Genomic DNA, 23,930 nt, shown 5'->3' with positions numbered 1-23,930 from the left:
AAAATCTTCCTGCTTATTTCTCTGAGAATGGCTCCTTTATGACATGCTTAGAGGTTCCTGATCACTACATAGTTCTGTTCCAAGGTTTGTACGTATGAAGTTGTATTCAATATATCATATATAGTAAGACCTTCTTTGGTACCATGGTGTGGCACAAATGTTAGAGTTGGTACTTTCATATCCATAGTCGTTGAATCTTAATGGTTCAGTTATTCTTGAAAGTCACATTTTTCTCCTAAGTATTCTTAGGAAAAATTGTGGGATATCGAAAAGAAATGTTTGTTCTCTCCGTTGCTTTCTCTTTTTAAAATCTACATTCAAGCATATGGTACTGACAGATGACAGAGATTCTAGAGGGCAAAAAGCTTCTCATGTCCCTAAAATTGAGGACACAGGTATGGTGGTGAAACAAGCTGGCTTACTTGAAAAAAGCTGTGGATACCCAGTGAAGTCCCTAAAGCAATTTAGCCTTAGCCCAGTAATGGTAATTTTTTCTTTGAATGATTTGAGCAACTTTCTCATGTCTTCACTACTTCTGTTCCAGTGCTGAGGCTGCTGTTTCTCATTTTTTCACATGCATGATCTGCTCACTCATGTGCAGCTGCTAAGGAGAAGTTTGTTCCAGGTTTAGGCCTTAAGTATCACCTCTGCACTCAGGTGTCTGTAGCCCAATATTGGCATTAGATCTTTTCCTTATTTAAGACTGTAGAAAACAAGCAAGCAGAAGAGTCACATTAAGAATAGTGCTGAGCTGATAATGCAGCTCTTTGGTCTCGCTGAAGAGAAGTAGCGTAGAGGCCATTAGCCAAGTCCCTGGGGATGCTTACTGAGATGTTTTCTCCAGTTGACCCTTTGGCATATAGATGTGCACCCGACAGGAACGGGCTGTGCAGGGAAGCAGTTCAGTTCTCTGCCCTGGAAGGGAGATGGCTGGGGCTGAAGTTCTGGCATATTTTTTAGAACATTAGAAAATACTGGAGGAAGGGGGGGGATTGATTGTAAATTTATGATAACAGTATTAAAGAAAAATCCAATAAGCTGATGTGCTTCCTTGGATTACCCATACATCCTACCTTGGCTTTATCTCCCTTTTGGTTCCCAAGCTTTTATTCCTACTATTTATTAAAGAATATGAAAGTGATCAGTGTTAGAGAAACTAAAAGGTAACATGCATGTCTCAGATTGTTTTATTCTGCAACCACCTGAAAAAAGATGCACCTCAAATCTATGCTGTAACTAGTGCTTTTGTGACCCAAACAGGAAAATTAGGGTTGTAATTTTCCCCAAATTTGGGAAGTATTTTTTAGATCCAGTATTTCTTCCACAGACACAGTGCACCTTTCCATTCCTGACAGCTAGCACAGATCATGCTGATTTGTATGGCCAAGAGATGTGTTTGGATAATGGGATTCATAAGTGAGCCAGCTTAGCTATGGCACTTGGATAGGGGGTGTTAATTTTTTTTTTTTAAATTGATGAAGCATTATGCTTTGTTATAAACAAAAGATGGTCAGAGACAAGCAAATAGTGTCTAATGCAAGGGAAAGGGCTGGTGAACACATTAAGGTTCATGCTTTTAACCAAGGGGGAAAAGATAGAGCTCCTGTTTTTCTTCCCTTGGCTGTTCTGGTTCTCTCAGCAGTCTGACTGCCTTCCCATGTGACATTTTCGCATTGCATTTCTAGGTCAATGGTGACACAACTAGCATGCTTGTGCCCAAATTGATCATCTCAGTCTGCTGTACTCCACATGGCTTTCACATCCATCTTTGCCATAGTCTGTGTTTGGATTTCAGAAGAGCCTGTCAGCTTTGCATTTCCCCAGGTCTTAAGAAACAGGGATGGCTCAGCAGGCACACGTTAACTTCTCATGTGTTTTGTCCTGCTCCAAGTATCTGGGAGTCGGAGAAAAATAGGAGGAGCAAGCTTGGCAAATAGGTGAGAGTGACGTGGGAAAAGTCGGTATAAAATCAGTGTCAGTAAGGGAGGTGACACATTTGCTAAGGTTATAAAAAAAAAATTGGCTATATTAATTCTTCCAGAGAAGAACTGCCGACAAAGACATTACTGTGTACCTTCTGGTGGACGTTCTCTTACTCTTTCTCCTTCATGTGGGTGAGAAAAAACCAGCACAGTTGGGTTCATGAGCATCTTTCTGGGGGCCAGACACTGGGCCCACTGCAGAGAATTGCCTTTAAGGGCATGACTTTTTTCTTTAATTGATAAATTTATAACCAAAACTGGTTATAACCGCTTTGTTATAACTGAAAGATGGTCAGAGACAAGTGGACAACGTCTACTGCAAGGGACAGGGCTGGTGAACAGCTTGTCCCTCCCATTCCTCCTTTCAGCAGCAGCCCCTTGTGTGTAAGCACTGCTCCTCAGGGCCTGACCATTTTCTTTCCTGAGTGCTGTGCCCATGCCTGCTGCCCCCATGGGTGCCACCACTCTGGGGGGACACCCCAGGGCCCCTGCTCCCAGACTGCCGTCACCGCGAGCTCGGCAGGAGGCGAAGCAAGAGGCCAGTCTCCTGCGCATGCATGGCTTTCGGGTGCATGGAAGGGTGTCACTGAGCAGCTGGCAGGTCTGGGACTATAATTCCTGGTGTTCAAATCCTGGGATTGTCCCAGCCAGGCTAAAACTGGGTGTGGAAGGCAGGGAAGAACCAAAGATGTGGGTAAGAGGACAGAGGTGAAGTGCAGAGCCAGGAAAGACAGGAAAATTGGCACTCAGAGCTGGATTTGATGCTAAGCCTGGCAATAGCAGAGAGATGTGCTGTTGCAGATCTCAGCTGTGTGATTTTCTGTTTTTCCTAACACAGCTAGTTTTAAATGAAACGGGGTGAATGAGTAATTTTTGAATTTAATTTTCTTGTACTTAGTTTCTCCCCATGACTGCAAAGCTACCATAGATGATGATGATATTTTTAAAATTCTGTACATTTGCAAGAAAGAAAATACTTCTGATACAGCTCTCTCTTGGCTAATGAAAGAGCAGCTTACGTGTGAGTTGGTATTAATGGCACATTCAGTAATGAAACACAGTTCAATTATTTTACTAGACAGAGAAGCACTTAGACACAAACATAAGATATTTCTGAATCTAGACATCAGCTGGAGGTGATTGAAAATACACTATTTGTGCATGTTTCTTCAAATAATTACTGTGGAAAATATTGTGGCATTGTAGTTAAAAGCAGGGTTTTTTAATGCTAATAGCTGAGGGAAGAGAATTCCCAAAGAGAAATGCTCTTCTATAATCCCATGTTAATCTTCCCGACAGAAAGCAGAAGAAGAGGAGCTTGTCCTCACACCTGATGGCACCAGGGAATTCCTAACATTTGAAGTTCCACTGAATGACTCTGGATCAGCTGGACTTGGTGTGAGCGTTAAAGGTAACCGGTCAAAAGAAAACCATGCTGATTTAGGAATCTTCGTCAAGTCCATTATTAACGGTGGAGCAGCATCCAAGGTGAGAGGGAACATCTTTGTACCTTTGTCTTCCTCGGTTTTCCATAATAAAGCTATTTTCAAAATAACCACAGATTCAAGAAGAATAAGATTGCTCTGTAAGTAGCTTTTTCCAATTACACCATCAGAGGTAACACTTAGATTTCTACTCAGATTCACATGTTTGCGCATCCCAGGATTTAAACAGCCTTTACAGATTCTTGGGAAGGATATGAGCAATCTCTGGTACAGTTCAATTAGTATGCTATTTGTGCAAACAGGTTATGATAATAGCTTGCAGTGCAAATCTATAATTGGAATAGATGTTTCCTACAATGGCTGCAATGGAAGCTATTATACTAGTGTTCATTTGGCCATAAACTGTTAGGACTAAATATAGTTGTTTGATTATTTTTCTTCTGTTTTTTTTCCTCTCTCCAGCAGACTAAACTTCTTTTGTGCGTGTTTTATGTAACTAGCTATAATCTTTCCTTTTCCAGGATGGCAGGCTTCGAGTGAACGATCAACTAATAGCGGTAAATGGAGAATCATTATTGGGCAAAACAAATCAAGATGCTATGGAAACTTTAAGGAGGTCCATGTCCACTGAAGGAAACAAACGGGGAATGATTCAGCTTATTGTGGCAAGGCGAATAAGTAAATGCAATGAGGTAATACGCCTTTGATATAAGGACTGGGAGTTTTCACTTTTAAGGTATTTGTGTTTTAGGAGATGTCATGTTTCCTCTGAGACCTGGAAAATAATATTTGAGAAGCTAAAGAAAGAGAGAATTACAAAATGGTCTGAATGTCAGTGTTAGACATGCTAACCTTATTACTGATCAATAAAGCTTTTCTTTTGAGTATTTTCATCAATGAATAACAGGAAAGACTGAATAAAACTATATTGATTTTGTGATTGGATCCCACTGTTTACGTGATTTTTGTTCTTTGGAGTTTTTTATGTGGGTCTGTTGAGTCTTTCATTTATAGACTTAGTGTTAACTGACTTGCTTCTTTGTCACTTTCAGTTTTTTTAATTAAGAGTAGAGCTCTTATATTTCATTATTATATTTTATCTAAGCAATTAAAAGTTCCATGTAAAGATTCTGCAGAACTTGATGCAAATAATTCTGTTATTTCGGATTTTAAATATGTTGTGTCTTGGCCTTCATTGCAGGGAAGTATGAAATACTGAATTCAGGGTGAAGTGGTGATTCCTTTTCTGATACTATTTGCAACTTCTGTCTCTTCCACTGGAGTGTTAATGTGTTGATGTTTTGAAACATTTTCATGATTTCTAATAGTTTATCATCGAGATTAATGTAAACAATGCTATTTGGTAGAAATATGTGGGCATATGAAGCAGAGAAGGACTGCAGATGCTGTGGAGAACTGAATTAGACTTCAAAATGATTTTGACAAATTGGAGAAATGCACTGAGTTAAATAGGGTGCAGCTGAATGGAGGGTCAGGGAAGCATCTGTTCTTAAGACATCTAAAAGTCATTATTTCATTCTTATTAACACCGGTAGGGTCTTATCAGAAACGTTGTTTCTTGAGCATCATGCTTCAAAAATGATGTGCACAACTTGGTTTAGTACTGCTGATCTCGCGTAGGGGGAAAAGGAACGGTTTATTTTTTAATGCATAAAATTGATCTTTAAAAAATTGCAGTTCATAGCATATTATAAAATCATGTTTGAAAAGACACTGGTCTCTCTAAAAGTATTAGGCTCCTCTTGATTAACTGCTTATACACAGCTTTAATACGCATACACACGTTTATATATACACACTGCTAGAAAGCCAGCTTGGATGCACACAGCTTCTCACTTGGTGTCAAAGGAATTTTGACCTTTTTATATTTGGTGATGTCCTGTTCTAGCCATAGTTCTGAACTCGGGCGCCAGAGAGCACAGACTGTCCTTTGCAGACTGTTTCTTATTCCTGCTCAATTTCAGATGTATGTTATATGCTACTACATAGAAAGGGTGAAATATTTTAGACTATTTCTGTTAGTATGTAATTCCGCCCCTCCCCCGCCAAAAGGGTATAGATGATGTTCACTCTTCTCTTGGTGAAAATCTTCTAGAATGAATGTACCAAGACAGTGTTTGTAAACATGATGGAGCAAATCCAGCAATGATGAACTTAAGATACTGTTCCTTAAATCCAATAGATTTTTTTTGCTCATTCAAGTTAAGAATAGTTTGGTGCCCTACATCTGCTTAACATTCACTAATTTATTTTGCAGAAATCACATGGCAAAAAATGACATGGCTCAGTCTACAGTATATGTGCTCCAAGATGAAAGAACTGGTGTTAGAACCAGATTTAGATACACTAAAATACATCTGTAGAGGGAGCAGGATGGGCCTACTTTACCATTTTTTGTGGATTTTCCCAGCTCCTTAATAAGCTAGTGAGTTGAGCCATAATTTGGGAAAGTGATGATATGCAATTATTGGTGTAGTGATCATCTTTGCAAAATAGTTTTTGTAACTATTTTTTGTCAGGAATTCTTGCTTTCATCACATTCATCCAAAGGAAATAACGATGTCAATACTGTTTGCATATTTTAATATGATGAAAGCACAACTTGTATGGACATAAAGCTATTTACCTGCTGAGCTGGCAGTATTCAAGAAGCCGGTTTTCTGAAAGTCTTGCAGTGTCCAGACTTCAATGAAATGAAAAGTGAGGAGAGATTTTTTTTTCTTGGCATTTTGCAATTAAGCCCTAGTTCCTTGTTCAAGAACTGGATGGATTTAAACTTTAGATATGATTAATCAGATATAGTATTCATAAGCTATGATAATATTATTTATGTATCATGTAGACGTGGCACTTAGGAACATGGTTTAGTGGTGGACTTGGCAGTGTTAGGTTTATGATTGGACTCGATGATCTTAAGGGTCTTTTCCAACCTAAATGATTCTGTGATTCTGTGAATACCATATATGAGTATGGTATTCAGTCACCTTAGCCCCTAAGTAATGGTTATGTGGACTGAGACCCAGCCGGAGAGCAGCACTGCACGACTGAGGGTCGCAGTGATGTTCACTTTCCCATGGAGCATCAGGTATTGGCCATATCTGGCAGCCTCAGCTACATTATGCTTAATTCAGCAACTTAGATTACTTAGACACGCTGGCACACAAGCTGTGCCCTTAGAATATTCCTGTAGCTGCCACCAGCCTAGTATACAGTCTCAGCAAAGATTTTTAGTATTAGAACAAAAAATAAATTACATCTGACTGGCAGCAAATTCAGGAGCTTGCAGATCAGAAGTAAAAACATCAGAAGGGCAGACGCTATCTTGATAAATCACACCTTTTACCAGCATGTTCCTCAGAAATGGGGTTTTACTATTTTTTCTTGAAGACAAAAAGAAATGTTTACCTTTTGAGAAAGTATTTCCCTGGTGTTTTCTATGCTTTTCACTCTCTTTTGGTTCTCCAAAGGTGTCACCATAAAATAACAACAGTAACAAAAAAGATCCTGTTCAGCTGATTTCTTTTCTGTGATGATTCAGCATTGTATGTGCTCACTTTATGGACAAAAATATAGCTTACACTCTTGTTAGTCTTGCAGAACTACAGTTAAGTGGAACAAGCTCGATTATATTCCCTTTTGTGCATCGCCAACAGCAGTGTTCATTCCGCTCCTTTCCAGTGGCATGGTCAGTCCTGCACCGCGGCGCAAGGTCAGGACTTGGCGCCCTGGGATTTCCCACTGTGCCGCAGAGCAGCCACAAGTGTCTTGGAAGGGGAATCTGTACAAGGGGTGATAATGCTAATACAAAAAAGAATTATGCTCAATGTCTGGATGATAAAAACATTTGCCATCTGGCTGTTAAAAGAACAACAGCAAAAAGAACAAAAAAAACAAGCCTTTTTTTTTTTTTCTTGGCTTCAAGTCCAGTAATTGTTTTGCACTTGCAAAATCAAACTGAGTTCTTCTGAGATAGATAGGCAACCCAGTCTGCTTTTTTCTTGAGTAAAATTGAGTTTGAATTGGGTTTTAAGTAAGTTAGTAGTATGAATACTGTTCTTTTGTTTTTAATATTAATTTTCATAATCAGCCCTAAGAATTGCGGAGGTGGGGGAGAACTCCTTTGACAGCATGGTTCTGCAGAGTGCCATTTCTCTGTGTTTCAGTTTAGACCAGAATTTTCAGGTGCATTTTGTATTTTGATTGCTATCTAGAAGAGAGGACGGCTCAACCCTTGGTATCCTGAGTTTAGAGAGGCAGGGACAGTTGCCTCTGATCTGCTGCAGAGGAGCCGTTTCTTTGTCAGAAAGCTTTCTTAGGCTTCAAAAGTCAAAGTCTACTTAACTGGAGCATGAAACTGTTTCAAAACTTCGTGAAGTGACCTCTGATACTCCTTTTTCATGCCAGCATTATTCTCATACAGCTTCACCAGTTCTCATGTTCTAGACTAAGCCTCCAAAGCAATTATAGTAACCATAAAAATGTACAGAAACACCATAAGAGTATTATCTTGTCTTCAGAGCTGTAGTGAGGAGATCATTTACGTCGTCAGCTCTTACATAACTGTAAACTCAAAAAAGACCACAAACTTCCCAGAAGGTAAAAAGCGTTTTTATGCTGTTGTGGTTTTACTGAACTGAAGAGTAGCCTGTAGAAAGAATTTTCATTGACTCACCAGGAGATAGAGTATAATCCATCCAGGTTTTCAAGTGAATTATCTTGTAGTAAATATTGATATAAGCATGGAGTGAGTGGTAGTTATGAATGAACTCAAAGCCAAAATTGTGTATCTGAGTTTTTCTCCTGTTTGCATTACATCTACACAGAGTACAGTAATATAGTTAATTCTGTAAGCTGCACTAAAACCTTGCAAAGCTTTGTTTAATATCTCAGCCACTCCAGACAAAATCACACAGTGAATATTTGATGGATGCTGTTAGATTAGTGTAAAAAAAACATTTAGTTTGGGATTTGGATATATCTGATGTTCCCCCCTCCCTTTCAAAAAAGTTAAATATGCTGTTCAAATCTGTGTTTTCAACTTCCAGCCTTGCCCTCTGTGATCAGCATTGTGTGTTGGTTCTTCAACTTTCCTTTCTAAACACAGAAAGAGACTTTAAGGTACATTTCCAAAGTTGTGCAGACAGTGGCAAAAATGGGAAGAATAACAATAGTAGTGACTTGATATTCATATACAGCCAGTATTTAACACCTCAGTTTTCAGAAGACATGGCCATCAGCTTTTTGGCTCTTTAACTCAGGGTTGGCATTTTTTTCATTACTGAGGAGCCTAAGGTTTAAGGAGAAGCACTGGAGCTCCTTGCGCCGTGTTCTGTTAATTAGTGATATTATTATGATTAGCCTGTATGGGCAAGCAGCTGCTGGCTGTATGGCCATAATGCATACACAGCGCTTAGGCATGACTGTCGGGCAGATCTGTGCAGCTGGCGGCAGTATGTGCTGATTCAAGAAAATAAAGGTAATTGTTACTTTTGGAATCCTGCTCTTTTTAGTTCTGCAACCTGGACAGCTTAAGAGGCACAGATTGCTCGTCTGCACTCTGTTCGTGTCACACGCAGGCAGCACTTGTCTGCCATTAAGAGAGAGGGCATCACCATTTTCCTCAAAATGAGAGATTTCAAGGGGTTTTCTTTTTCTGTCTCCCTCTTTTGACGGAATTAATGTCCTGCCAAACCTGCCTGAAAAAAAGGTTTACAAATGATTTGCAGATCCCCAAATTTCTTTCTGCATGCCTGTTCAGTTTTGCTCCAGTTGCTGAGTTGAAAACAGAGCATACCATGAAGCAGAGAAACAGTCATGAATCCAGACCATATAAGGACCTCATCAACTGTTTAAATAAATTGACTGTTAGACAGATCAGTGAGAGAGACTTTTCAAATGAGTGGTTTCATTATAAAAGAAAGGAAACAAGGAAACATCTTTTTTTTTTCCAGTATGTGTGGAAGTATAACACATTCAGCATCATTTTTCCCTGCATGCATTACCTAGTTACCTACTTTGAAATTGATATGATAGGTTTGGTTTTTTTCTTTTCTTGCTAGATTAGTTTTGTGACGACCTTCTGGAGTTCATTTAACTATCGAAAAGGCTTTAGTATCTTCTCCAAACACAGTGATTTCACTGTTCACCCCCTTCTCCAAGTCATTGATAAAGCTGCTCATCAGCCTAAGTTGATCCCAGCCCTGATCCCTGGGGGAACCTACAGCTGACTTTTCTCCACCCTGGAGACTGATCTTTGTTTCCAATCCTTTAGCCAGATTTCAATCTAGAAAATGAAAAATTAGTCCAGTCCTATGAAACTTATTTTCTTTAATGCCTTTGATATGAAGCCTTGGTAAAGGCTTTTTGAAAAAGCGAATATGTCACGTCTGATTCCATTGCTTGAGAGCTCGGAGAGCTTACTGGCACCTTTGTACAACTCCAGCATCCCAGTGAGGTGGGATTTCCCTATGGATGTCTGCCATCCCCATGGACCCATGTCCATCATGCTCTGTGATGTTACTCTTTATTGTAGATGCCACCATTTTATCCAGAAGGAGGTCAGATGCCTGGTCTGGAGTTCCCAAGATCCTCTCTAGATAATATAGGCAACCACCAGTCCTCTGGCATCACGGCCATTCGTAACAGTATGTTGAAGGTTTTGGCCAGCAGTTACGCAGTTTCATGGTTGAGTTCCTTCGGAGCTTTTGGGAAAATGCCATCCAACCTGGGTGACACGTTAACTTCTCACCTACCCATTTGGCCTAATGCTCCTGTGTATTTTCTTCGGGCTGATCTCACTCCTCTCCTTATTTGCTACAAAGAATGGGGTCAGGTGTGGAAATGTCACCAGCGTCTTCAGCAGTAAAGACTGAGGCAAAGAAATCATTGAGTTTCACTACTGTAGACTTGTCTCTCAGTAACCCTTTCACTCTTGTCATCAAGGGGACCAACTGATTCGCTGTGTACCTTCCTATGTCTGATGTCCTTAGTGAACATTTTACCTTCAGTCTGAGCATCCTCTGAAGGGTGCTGCTTAAATTCTTCCTTCTTTCTCTCAATTTCTTGGGCCATATTGGTGGGTTTTTTTAATTGTGGCACATTTTACCTGAGCTTCTAATACAGGACTTGTTAATAGTCTCCTTTTAGGCCTCTGGTGGTCTTTTTGGTGCATCATTTTCAGTGTACTTAGGTAGATTTCTAATAGTAAACTTCCCAAGAAATATTTCAAAAAGTTAGTTGTTGGGAAAGTAGGTACATGGTTTTCTATTTTGTAGTATCTTGTGTCTTCTGCTCTGCCCTTCTACCTGTGCCCATCTATTTTGACTTACTTTTTTCTCCTTCATCTGTTTTCTATCCTTCATATCAACTTACAAGCTCCGTCTTGGCCCAGATTCCGCCCCATACCCCATAACCTACCATCTAACTACATTTTGCAAAGCTGTGTGTGTTCCTTCCCACCATTCTGAAAGCTTTTAGCATTGTCAGAACAAGAATGCAGTATTTCTTAGAAACGCTGTACTAATTTTACATTTACTAGTGCATGATTGTGCATGTAAGTCAAACCTGACCCTTTTACTGGCTATTTACCTACATTTTCGCGTCTTGCAAAGTCTGTCCCTAAAGGAGGATCCCAACCTGGGTGATAACAAAGAAAACCTTATTTAATATTGGTAGTAGTATTGTAAAAGTATCTCTGTTGAAAAAGGAAGCTGAAGCATTTTGGGCATCTTAGCCACAGTACACAGATAAGAAAGGAAAAAGAAAGCCTGGAGAATAATTCTGTGTGACAGAAAGAGCTTCAGTACCCTGGGTGCAGTGTGATATATAGCACATTTGTATACTGACTTCTTTAAAATCCATAATGCTTGCATGCCAGTATTTGGATAATTTACTTTTTAAAGGAAAAAGGCAGTCTGATTATTGTTTCTTTAAAGCAAAAGTTTGTTTATGCTTTGAATATTTTGGCAATGTTCTTGTGCATAAACTTTTTTCATATTTATGTGCATAACTTCAGATAGGATGGATGGTGGTGTTTAAGTAAAAAGGACCACATTAGTTGTCCTTTTATCATCTAGATAAGCAGCAGCTGGGCTAGTTAGTACAGACAGTACTTTAGCAAACAGCTGGTTCTTATCTGAATGACAAAGGGCCAGGGTAGAGACCTTTTTTATTTAAAAAAAAAAAAAAATCTTATTTCTATTTTTATTTTAAGAGAATGGAGAGAAAAGGAGCTACAGGCCAGCTGCAGCATGTGACGGTTTATTGCATTTTTAAGAATATGATCATTTATTATAGATCAGTGCTAGGACCCAGAGAGGGAAGTCTCTCTTTTCAGCCTGAAGAGAAGGCTCAGGGGGATCTTACCAGTGTCTATAAATACCTGATGGGGGGAATAAAGAAGACCAATCCAGACTCTTCTCGGGGCTGCCCAGTGCCAGGACAAGAAGGAACGGGCACAAACTGAAATACAAGAAATTTCTTTAAACATAAGAAAAAAATTTTCTTCTGAGAGGGTGGTCGACCACTGGCACAGGTTGCCCAGAGAGGTTGTGGAGTCTCTGTCCTTGGAGGTATTCAGAACCCAACTGGACAAGGCACTGGGCAACCTGCTCTTGCTGACTTTGCTTTGAGCAAGAGGTTGGAGTAGATAATCTCCAGTGGTTCCATCCAATCTCAACGGGTCCGTGACTCTGAACTGCCACACCAAGAAGTGCTCCTGCTAGGGGCAGTTATTGATACAAAATATAGGGGCCAGTTTAGCTTGCTTTCCTTGCCAGGCCTTTAATGAAGGTCAGGAGTTCGTACACCTTTGTTTATATTACCTACTCTTTATCAGTTAATCAAATTAAATTATACCGGATAACACTGGTATCAGCTAAGGGAAGGAACTGGAATGTGTAATTCAAGCTCTTTATTAGAAATGCATCAGAAAGAACAAGTCTTTATTTGAACTGCAATCTTGCTTTGGACTGTTGGTCTCTTTATCTTGCCTACAGCACAGTTCCCAAATTCAATGTATTTTTCTTACACAAACTTTCTGTTAACAATGTAAGGAAAAGACTTTTTTTTTTGTGTGTGAAAGCCAGTTGTGTAATTCCTGTCTAATTTTTGCTATTTTGTAAACGGCATTGTATCTTTTGTAAAATATTTGTGTAGTTGGCTGTTGATGCCTTTGTTTAAACCCATCTTTTGAGATGCTAATTAGAAATGGAAAAAGTTTTCCTCGTGAAAATGATAAAATACATGATTCACTTTACAAAACACGGCCATCTAAACACAGCGCTCCTGCTATTTCTTTTATTTACCCTGTACTTTACTGCATTACCAGGAGTGAATTTCTATGTATTTCTCTGATTCAGAGCTTTCTTCTTGTCAGTATCTTTCTGAAAATCTCTTGAGACCTTCCTACAAATGAGTTTGAAGGTTGATGGGTTGTCAGATGAAGAAGGACTGTGAGATATGGCTCACTAAAAGCTGGACACTTGTTACATAAAGTCATCAATATGGCACTGGGAGAATAAATCCCGAAGCACTTTGATATTTTCACACCTTATGTAAAGGCAGTGAAATAAAGGTTAGTTTATCATTTAATGCCTTTACCATGCAAGTTTAAGCTCTCAAGCAGTCTAATGTTGCTGTGCTTTTTTCTCTTAGTGTTTCAGGATTTAACATTTCTATTCTTTTTGAATTTGCCTTAGATTCCTTTATAACAGAGGCTACAAATATTGTTTAATTTACTTTTCAGTAAAGCTGTCAGTTGTAATCTGCAATTTAAAAAAACTAATAAAACAAATCCTCATTTCACAATTTAAACCTTATTGAGTCTAATTCACTTGCACTGCAAGTTTATTATTCTCCTGCAGCTTGACGTGCCTCCAATTGTAATTGTGTTGACCCTCCGATGCAGTAAATCTCCCCAGTGCTTATCAAACTGGGAGAGATAAGTCTACAATTTGGAACTTCATTAAATATCTCATTTATATTAAACAGATGATGGCTTTGAACAGAAATAATAATTTCTACAGACTCTGCGACCTCCTGATCGTGGTCTCCTTGACTTTGTAATGCGGTGTTTCGCAAACCTCCACCCCTCCGTGTACCGGGTGTTACGCCAGTGCCCGAATGTCATAAGTCATTAGTCCATCGGGCTGACTTCAAAGCCTCTGCTGTGGAGACTGCAGCTGAGTGCTTTGTAACCCTTGAAGCAGATTTTTTAAAATCTTTCGTAGCGTACATTTCTTAGTCATCTGGGGATGGAGTGATTAATAATGGGCACCTGTTTAAAGAAAAAACAACCAACAAACATCTTGCTTGTTATTGTAATTCCTGAAAATATGAACTACTCCTCTCGTGCTCTTTTAGAGACTGGTCCTGTGGAACAAGCATTCCTGGTTCCCAGTGGCTTCAAAGAGTTTGCAGTGTGCTCGGTATCTTGCAGTATCTGGTCCCCGCTGTATTTCAATACATATAAAATATATGCCATGGGATTTGTGTAAGGACATTGTTCTTCAGATTTAACTATACATTTCAATATGAAGAGGTGTGTTGGTGAGAACAGCTAATGTTTTGATGTGTGAGTTCATACAATTACCCTGCAAAACGCACCTATTTTTTAATATTTTTTTATTAGAGCTGGATTCAGTTCACACTGTTTAGGTGAATTGGTTTAATGATCTCTGCGAAGCTCCTTTGTAGCATTACCGAGTACCAGCAGGGTGCTAGAGCTCAGGTGAATGAAGAGCTTTGGGGGCAGGAGGGCTGGATGGTGCCAGGGCTGGGTGACGGTGTGGGGAGTCTCTTGTCTCTGCAGAGAGCAACTGGGCGCTGACAAATTGGGCATCCGAACCGACTGGTGAGTGCATGGGCACTCGTTCTCCTCGCTCCCAGGGGCTGCGTTGGCAGCGGCAGTGGAGCTGCCCGTGGCTAAACCCAGCTAGACGATACCAAATTGTTTTCTTTGTTTGCCTCGCATGGGCGCTTCTGTCCACTGTGCTCTGATTCTCTGGGGCTCGCTGAGGAAAACTCTACTTTTTCCTCTCTTTTTGAAAAATCTGAGAGGCATACGCAGAAAAACAAGGGGTGACCAGCTTCTGCAAGCAAAGGCTGAGCTGGGAAGTTGCTCAGGGGAGCCTCCTGATGGAGAGCAGCTGGGGTGGGGAGGTGGCCGTACATGCGGTCTTCTCCCCTGTGCGTGTGGCCAAGCAGCCCGGCTCCGTCGCTTCTTCCACCACCTACTTCATCTGTCTTGTAAAGCCCCGGGGAGGCCTGCCTGGAGTCGTGGTGGGCAGGGACCCGGCAGCTCCGGGGGTTGAGGGCTGGGGTCAGGGGGCACCTCAGGTCTTGCCAGTTCTGGTTTTTGTGGCTCTGCCTGGATGCTGCAGCAGTGCCAGGGATCAGGGAAGCTTCCAGACTGAATGAAGCACGCGAGATCTCTGTACCCTGCAGCCAGGAAAGGCAGAGCAAAGAACTCATCATAAGTAGGAAAAAAAAAAAAAGTTACTGTGAAGTCTGACTTTTTTTTTCTTTTCATCCTAACTACAAAATGTTTGAGTGTTTGCGTATTGGTTATTAATATGTGTGGTGAGGTTTCCTGGGGGGTTTCCATGATGATTACATTTGAAAGTAAATTGCACCACTTCAAAAAGTGCCAGCAGCCCAATTCCAAATGGAGTTCCCGCTCTGCGCTCCTGACAGGGGCCTTGTTCTGACAGGCTGTCAGTGCGGGAAAGATGGCCCAGCTGTCTGCCCGATAGTACTGAAAAAAGCCAAAACTGTCTGTTTAAGAAATTATCCAACAAAGAGGCACCAAAATGCAAGGTTTTCTTTCACCAATTTTCTGCTGAAGGATTTGAAATTTGACAGGGCGCCACGGGAGGTGCAGTGTAAAGTGGCTTAGAAAGTTGGTCATTAAGCAGAGCTGTCATTGCAAATTATATTTGTCCAGGGTGAGAAGTTCTAGCCCACTGGGTGCCCAGACAGGTCTAGGCCTTAGGCAAGTTGTTACAGTTCCCCCATGCTGCTAAATGGACCCTGGGCGCTAATTTTCCTCTCTCTGTGCAGTTGGAATCACCTGGGAGCCCCTCTGGGCCAGAGCTGCCCATAGAGACTCTGCTGGATGACCGGGAACGGAGGATTTCCCACTCCCTCTACGGTGGGATCGAGGGTCTCAGCGAGTCACCCACGAGGAACGCGGCGCTGAGTAGGATAATGGGTGAGTCAAATCAGCTCTGCTAATCGGGGCGTGTTTTTATTCCTCTCTGTGCTTCAGCGAAGGGCGATTAATGTGGGAATCGGGGAACATGGAGGTTGCACCGACTAACTTAAAATGTGCCTTAAAATTGTTCCACACGAGCCTTCTGGATAGTTAATGTGAGAAAGAAAGTCAAATGGCATTATAAAGTGAATTTTGTATCCTGTGGCAGGTAATAGAATAAATAACAGGAGCATTTAACATGGTTTTTCAGTGTCTGATCTGGGACAATAAATTATTGGTAAGTCTAGTCTCCACGTTGAGTCTTCCTTTGTGTGAGAGTCAGTGACTCATGGGAATTTAGAATTAATTTCAGCATTTCTTCTCCTCTGTTTCAGTCATACTAAAGTACGAAAATAAATAAGGCAAACTTGCATCCATTTATGCTTATTAGGGCATTTCATTAATTTGTTTGAATTTTTGCTTTGCAGGACACCAATTTTAAAACCTCATAACTAATTTTAAGCATCCCTCGTGTAGATTCTGTGCCATACCGTCTGCATGGCCCCAGTGGATAATGAGGTTATTAGCGGTTGCTCTGCAGCAGTTCAGCTTCTGATGTACAGAGCTAGGTAATAAAGACTTGCCTTGCCACAGGAGTGGTCAGATTTACTGACTAGGATGGGATTAGTTTGAAAGGATTTTCAAATTTAAACACAAAAGGCAGCTTGATGAAAATAGCACCTGACAGAAGACGCGACAATTGCTTGCTTGAGTTGCAAGTTTTAAATGTAAGATGTGGCCATTAAATCTGGGACTTCTTTTAGCGTGCTTGATACACACAGAATATATTAGTAGATGCTGCTATAAACTTGATATGAAGCAAGGCTGAACATAGGTTTTTAATTGCTTCAGATTGATTTTCAGCCTTAGAAAATGAAAGTCCACCACTTAGGCTTTTTCCAGTCAACAGTTTGTATATATATTTCACCCTGTTTTGGGGTTGGGTTTTTTTTAAATTTTTCTTATTTTGGGGTTTGCTTTTTCTTTGTGGTAGCAGAACAATACTGTTGTTAAACTCTCTGAAAATCCGCAAATTTGCTGTTTAAGACTTAACTTCAGTTAAGTCTTTTGTCTGTTTTTTGTGCGTTTGGGCAAGAGTAATTAGAAATAAATCATATTCTGCTCTGTTGTGTTACATTTTGTGTAGCTCAGAAGAAAAATTGTATACCTGAGAACCAAGGAAGCATGAAACCTTTTCACCCAAAGTCACATGCTCTTAAAGAGAACAATTTAAAAAAACTATTAATTACTTGACAAACTTAAGGAGTGATGAAATTATTTGATGTCTTTAGCACTACTCTCCTGTAGAAGGGACTAGTTCTTGTGATGTCAAGGCTTTAGATAAAACATTTGCAAAGCACTACCTTCTGCTCTTTCCATCAGTGTTGCAGAGGATTTACACGTAGAGCTCATATAGGTGTTAACGAGTTATCGCTTAAACACCTTGTCCAGTGATGGGAGAAGAAACCCTGAGAGAGTCTGTGTGCATGTGTGTCAGCAGTTTACTTCCACATCAAAGAAACGCAGGACTTGCCATGCCAAATCGATGTAGTGGTTCATCAGTCTGGTATGATCCCTTTCGCAGTAGTCAGTAACTGATATTTCAACAAAAGAAAAAAATTCTTTCCAAAGTTCTTAAAATCCAATGCTTTTGGGTACCTCTGCAATGTACCTTCCTGCGTTTTATAAGTATTCTATAACCTGAAGTTGATGTTTTGATTTCCTCTGAATCATTGTTTTTCTGTATTGTTTTCAGAAACCAGGAACTATGTAGAAAATTGGTTGGTTGTGACTTAAATCCATTGATGCTTTAGTTGGAAGCACACAGAAAATCAAATTGTGCCTGAACCTCATAGTAGATGTGATCTAGTCAAGCATAACTGAAAACTGGTCTTGCCAGGACTGGGTCACTCCTTTCTGCAATCACGGCAGCTTCACAGAGCTGTCATGTTTAAACACAGTTTTTAGGTAGCAGTCAGTTTTCTAATATGCTAATTTTTTCTGAATTAATCAGTACCGCTAAGTTAAAACGGCAGTATTTATAATCTTTTGTGATATTATTGCATGCATGTTTTCTTGCAGTGCCATACAAGAGAGAGGTGTTATTACCTGTTGGGAGAGAGAGGTATAGTTGCTTGTTTCAGAGTAGCTAACTTTGTAAGACTCAGTCATTTATTATGCAGTGGAATTCCTGTCCTGTTAACGTTTATAATGAGAAAAAACTCAGAACTTATTTTATTTTCTTGAGAACATATATGTGGTGTTAAATGACTCTTCCAGTGTTTTCTCCTCTCTTGAAAATTGGTCTAAAAGCGAGGAAAGAACAATCTGGCTGAGGAAGACTGGAGGTCTGTACCTTCCCATGCCAGTCCTGACCATGAAAACAAACCAAAAGGAGTGCTTTACGCAGTGCTGATTCCCTTGAGTGCTCTCCCCGTATTGAGGAGCCCTCTGACTTACGGGCTCTCTGAATCACCTGATATCTTTTTATTTACCCCTCGATGGATTTAGCTATGTAAACTTATAGTACTTTTGGTACCTTGTGGTGAGGAGGTCACAGTTTGATTTCGTGTGTGAAGGAGTAGGTCTTTCTGCTTCTTTTGCTGTTGGATAAAATTGATGGATTTTGAGTTTTCTTCCTTCCTAAGTTAGACTATTCAAAACTGATAATCTCACGATGTGGAAAATGCCTGCTCTTTTCAGTCATTGCTTAAGTTGGAACAAAACTTTTAAGAGAGTTTTGTTTCTTTTAAATACATCTAATGTAATTTTCAGCAAAGGTATTTAAAACAATTTCCTTACTCTTTCAATCCATAACTGACAGCAAGAACTGGTTGTCAGAGCCTTGCTGTGAGAATGAGAATAAAATACCAATTTTAGAATGTGATTTAAATTATGTAAAACAATGTTTGCTTACTGCAAAAATGCTACATAAATCTTTTAATGTTTCTGACGATTCTTACGTTGATCTGCTTTTCTAGATGATTATTGCTATTATAGATTTTCTTATGCTTTTTCACTTAATAAGATTTCACTGAAAATTTCTGATGGAGAGGAGATATTACTTTCTGTATTCAGGGAATGATATTTTTGTTTTGACGAGGTGGTTTTTTATTTATATAAATTTGGGTCTTCTAAGAATTAGGTGGCTATGATAAACCCTTATGTTTATTTATTTTTAATATTTTCAGGTTGCATGTTGTTAGTACTTTCAAAATAACTGTGTTATGCTGGTTGCTTGGCTCTCTGATTAAAAATTCAAGTCTTTTCTTCTCATACACCGTTCTTGTATATCATCCATTATGCTCCTGAGTTTTTGCAATACGCAAATACATAGCTGCTGTCTATATAAATTATTCTTATTCAACAAACAGCTTAGTACAAAGTCCTCTTTCATCTCTTTCTTCTAGTTGCTGATTTTTTTTTTTATGAACATGGTGGGTTTTGTTGCTAAAGGTGACTAACCAGAAGTTATTTATTAGGGGGTACACAGAATAGCAATAGCTTGCACTGAACCTGCTTGTCATCCTGAAGAATCCCCCAGAACTTTGTAAAATTTGATAGTTCCTGCACAACAGGAAATACTTTGTTCTCTACATAAATAATTGCTGTCCTAAGGACAGAATCAGGAGGAAGCACTACTGAAAGAAATTTAGCTAGAGATGTGTGTGTGTGTCAATGAAATGAAAATAACCCTTTACAAGCAGAATGCAGTTCGCCAGCCAGGAATCTTATCAGAATGCGGTGGTCTGCTGCAATAGTCTTGACAGATCTGAGCACTCTCTTGAGATCCAAAGCCTGGATATAGTGGAGACATTTTTGTCCTTAGATGGTCCCTGCACATGTATTCCCAATCCCATCTCTATTTAGCTTGGAAAATTAGATGATGTGAGTATCTATGGGAAATTTTGCCAAAACTTGGTATATTGCTGGGGACAAATATGCTGTTAGTGAAAAATAAATAAATGAAGATCTGGAGAAATTCTGGTTTCTCATTGCACAATTCTCTGTATCCCTCCTGTAGGAAGTCTTGTCACTATTATTATCATCATCAACACTGTTTTCTTTTATTATTATTTCTGTTATTTATTACTGTATTTATTACTTTGGTTAATACTTCATCACAGAGTAGCTGTTGCTGATTCCTTGGTCAGGCAGGTTAGGAATCACTTGCCATGTCAGAGCAAGAAAGGCCCTCTACTTGTGGAAGAGGCTTGAAGTGTACCATTGGTCTGAATCCCACGATATCAAAATGCTTATGAGAGTCACACATAAAGTAATACTTGGTTTTGAACATATTGTAAGGGTGATCAACAGATTTCTTAGACCTTCCTTTAAAGAGAAAGCAATAGCAAAGGCACAAGAACTAAGCCAGATACAGTACCAGGAGAATGCAGTGTAGTATGGGAGCCAAGTTATTACAGCAAACAGATTAACCAAACTTCAGGGAGTTTCAAGATTTAAAAGGACCTGGAGTAGCTGGGTTCTTCATGAGTAAGCCTGTTGTTCATTTTATATACTGTGTATGCTCGGGGTTTTTTTGGAGCACTTTATGTTGGTGGTTTAATTCAGGTCCAAACTATTTTCTGGTCTATTGTAGGTCTGTTACTATTATTATACATATACTGTATTATTATGTTTGAAGTGTTGCTGTTTGGCATATTTTTCCCTCTAAGCAGAAAGTCCTCGTAGACCTGGAGACCAGCCATTTGGTACTGGAGCTCTGAGACTTTTTTTTCTGCACAGATGGGAACCCTTCTTACCCCATAGTTTGGTACTGTCCTTAGGCTACGCTTACTTAGATTGGTAACTTGTTCAAGAAATTTGAGCCTCATTGTCCTGAGATGAGACACACTTGAAAGGGAGAATGTTTTCCCTTCCTTATTACACCGTCCAAAATACTACATATTATTACAGATTACCTTGCTGAAGTTGAATTAATATATGCAAAACTGGACTTGAAGTGTATTCAGAGTCTAAATTTTATAGCACTTTTCTAGCCCGAGGGAAAATTATTGTCTTGGAGAGGTTTGTAGACAGCTTGAGCAACATCTTAGATTTGTAGATCAGTCAAATATAATGATGATTACTAGGTTTGAAGTTTCTTTGATGTTTCCTTGTAATGTTTCTCACAACACTTGCATAGTTGCTTTCTCCAAGGGTATTTTCTGTCCACTTCAGCTGAGCTCTCTACAAAGGACGTATTGAGTCCTTTGCTGAGGTCTGTCTAACCATCTGCTGGAGGTGAAGCCTTTCACCTGTTTTTAGCTTCATCTGCAGTGAAAAGCATAGGCATGTCAGATGGGTTTTCTCCTTAATTCCAAAGCAACTATTAAAATGTCAGTCTTCACCCTTGTCAGATATAAAGAAGGGTAGTGAAAAGTTAAAAATGTTACTGAATTACTGTAGACTCTCAAATGGGAAGTTCAATCTGCCAAATGCCATAAGGTTATACCTTTTCACAATCAATTCTTTGGAGACGTTATTAACTACAGAGTTAACAGTCTTGTAGGCATTATGTTTGGAAAGAAGTACATTACCAGGCTAAACATTAACCTGTCCATCATAGAAGCTATTGCTGGGCAAAAAATCAGCTGTTATGCAAACTTGAACACATTCATTTCAGTTTGACAGTGATAAGATGTTCGCCATGCAGTACCTTTTTCTTCCAGCTGCTTCTTCAATTGCCTTCTTCAATGATCTCTTTTGAAGCCAGTTTTCCCCCCTTTGGAAAGCTATACAAAATGTATTATCTAGTGCAGCGATGATTTTAGCTAGCTCTTTACACATAAGGTATTATTTGTTTGTTTGTTTTTTAATAATTGCATGCAAAGGCAGTGATGGTAACTGAAACCTTTCCAGAAAAGAGGAAAAAATTCTTTTCGCCTAATTCAACACAATTTTTCCATATCTGCAGGAAAAATGAAGTGTGAAAATATTTGATGTGTCCATAGAAGCAGTTTATGTTATGAAAATATGAAATTATGATGCGGTGCATCATAATTTTAGAATAATTCATAGTTTGTTGTCAGATTAATGGTTGATTAAGCTCATGCTTTTCTTCTCACGATATGTGACAATTTTACTAATTGTTTTAGTAAGCTAACACATTTCCAGGAATAAAATTCATGTAATGTCATGATGATTCATTAGAAATAATGTTGCGTGTAGTGAGAGTTAGGACCAAACATTTTAAATGACGAGCATCATTTTTTAAGTCGAGCATCAATATCCAGGAGGAAAAAATATTTCTAAAGGTATTCTAGCACATAAAAAATGATGTGCAGCTAATATGAAAGAATCACACTTAATAATTAGCCACTGCCTCAGATCACTAAATGATTTTCATCCAGATTTGCAAATCTTTATTTTCCTTAGAGCACGTTTTAGATTAATGTTTCTAGATACTGAAGTAACCTCTGTTTATTCCAAGTTAAAATTTTAAATGGTGATAATTCTATATTTCTACTGTCATACAAATAATATATAACCCCCATCCTCCCAACTCTGTATCTCATGCATCTATCCTGAAAAACAGATTTATTCCATTTAAACCATAGTTACGTTACAAAGCATTGCAATGAAAATATTCCTTCTGATATTCCTTATAGCTTTTTAGTCTCTTTTGGTGGCATAAAGTTTTCTATAGGTTTAAAAGTTGCTTCTGCTTTTTATACAGTAGTTTGAAAATTGTTATACAATGTGCATTGAAATGATTACTAGAAAATAGAATTATATGTATATATTTATCCCTATAAAAGCAGTAGTGGTAGTGGGTTTATAATATTTATATGCACATTAAAACTGGTTTTTACTTGGAAACAGTGGTTTACTAGTTTGTAAGAATCCTCTAAATACCATCCTTTAACTGCTACTCTCACAAATTAACCCAATGAATTCTGCTACTGAACAGAGAATAATGTTGAGTCTTTATTATGTCTCTTTCATGTATGTGATGTCTCTAGTTGAAGCATTTTAACAACAGCGTTAAAACTTATTTGAATTTGGTGGTAATAGAATTAGGTATTCTTTTTTCCAAATTTTGCATGTGTGCCTCCAGATTATTTTTTAAAGGCAACAATGAAAATTTGGAATTGTTTAGCTTTAGCCGTGAGTTCTCATCACCTTTTACAATTCTTACCTTTGTGGAGGCATTATTAAAGCGTTCCAAGTTCCCAATAGCAGTCAAACAAGTTTCAAATTTCATGAGGGCAAGGTTGATCAGGAGAAGTGAAGAGCTCTGTTAGCCCCTGTTGAGCTCCTTCTTCGTTTCTACCAAACGATTTGATGCAAGAGAAGATACTGTCTTCTGGGACAGATGTTTTTTCGTGGTTCCTAGTGACAAGACCTGAGACAATGGGCACAGACGGAAACACAGGAGGTTCCCTCTGAACATCAGGAAACACTTTTTCACTGTGAGGGCGACTGAGCACTGGCACAGGTTGCCCAGGGATGTGGTGGAGTAGAAATATTCAAAAGCCATTTGGTCAGGGTCTGGGCAACTGGCTGTAGGTGTCTCTGCTTGAGCAGGGGGGGTTGGACCAGATGAGAGGTCCCTTCCAATCTCAACCCTTCTGTGATTCTGTGATCTTGCAGTAGGCCGCAGATACAACTGGTGTATATTACTTTTCAGATCTCTGCATAGGAAGATGTGTATATAGTGAGATGTAGTTAATTTTATTATCTGTGTTGTGTCACTCTTATCAGTAGCATTGCAGTTTGACATGACATTTTATCAGCTGTGATTATATATTATTCAAGGCACTCTCTGCCATTATTTAGTTTTTGGGTTTTTCTCCCTTTCATTGTTCAGGTAAATATCAGCTGTCTCCAACGGTGAACATGCCCCAAGATGACACTGTCATTATTGAAGATGATAGGCTGTCGGTACTCCCTCCTCATCTCTCTGACCAGTCGTCATCCAGTTCCCATGATGATGTTGGGTTTGGCACTGTTGATGCTGGTGGATGGGCTAAAGCTGCAATTAATGAGTCAACAGACTGGTAAGAGCATGGTTTAGTGGATAGAATCATAGAATCATTTAGGTTGGAAAAGACCTTTAAGATCATCGAGTCCAACCGTTAACCTAACACTGCCAAGTCCACCATTAAACCATGTCCCTAAGCACCACATCTACATGTTTTTTAAATACCTCCAGGGATGGTGACTCAACCACTTCCCTGGGCAGCCTGTTCCAATGCTTGACAACCCTTTCGGTGAAGAAAGTTT

The 23,930-nt window shown here is 39.3% G+C and overlaps 1 protein-coding gene across 1 annotated transcript in view; it reads left to right on the top strand.

Annotated features, from left to right (window-relative positions):
* PARD3 (par-3 family cell polarity regulator) overlaps positions 1–23,930 on the top strand; it is a 412,448-nt gene that overhangs the window by 226,557 nt on the left and 161,961 nt on the right. The window contains exons 13-16 of the mRNA XM_009325558.1: positions 3,282–3,470; positions 3,949–4,119; positions 15,509–15,659; positions 23,515–23,704. Coding sequence (XP_009323833.1) covers positions 3,282–3,470; positions 3,949–4,119; positions 15,509–15,659; positions 23,515–23,704 — 701 coding nt within the window. The remainder of the gene's footprint in view (positions 1–3,281; positions 3,471–3,948; positions 4,120–15,508; positions 15,660–23,514; positions 23,705–23,930) is intronic.

This window comes from Pygoscelis adeliae, unplaced genomic scaffold, assembly GCF_000699105.1.
Source record: "Pygoscelis adeliae isolate BGI_AS28 unplaced genomic scaffold, ASM69910v1 Scaffold175, whole genome shotgun sequence".
Lineage (NCBI taxonomy): Eukaryota > Metazoa > Chordata > Aves > Sphenisciformes > Spheniscidae > Pygoscelis > Pygoscelis adeliae.
The sequence above is the reverse complement of the archived record's forward strand: the minus strand, read 5'-3'. Positions and strand labels throughout refer to the sequence as shown.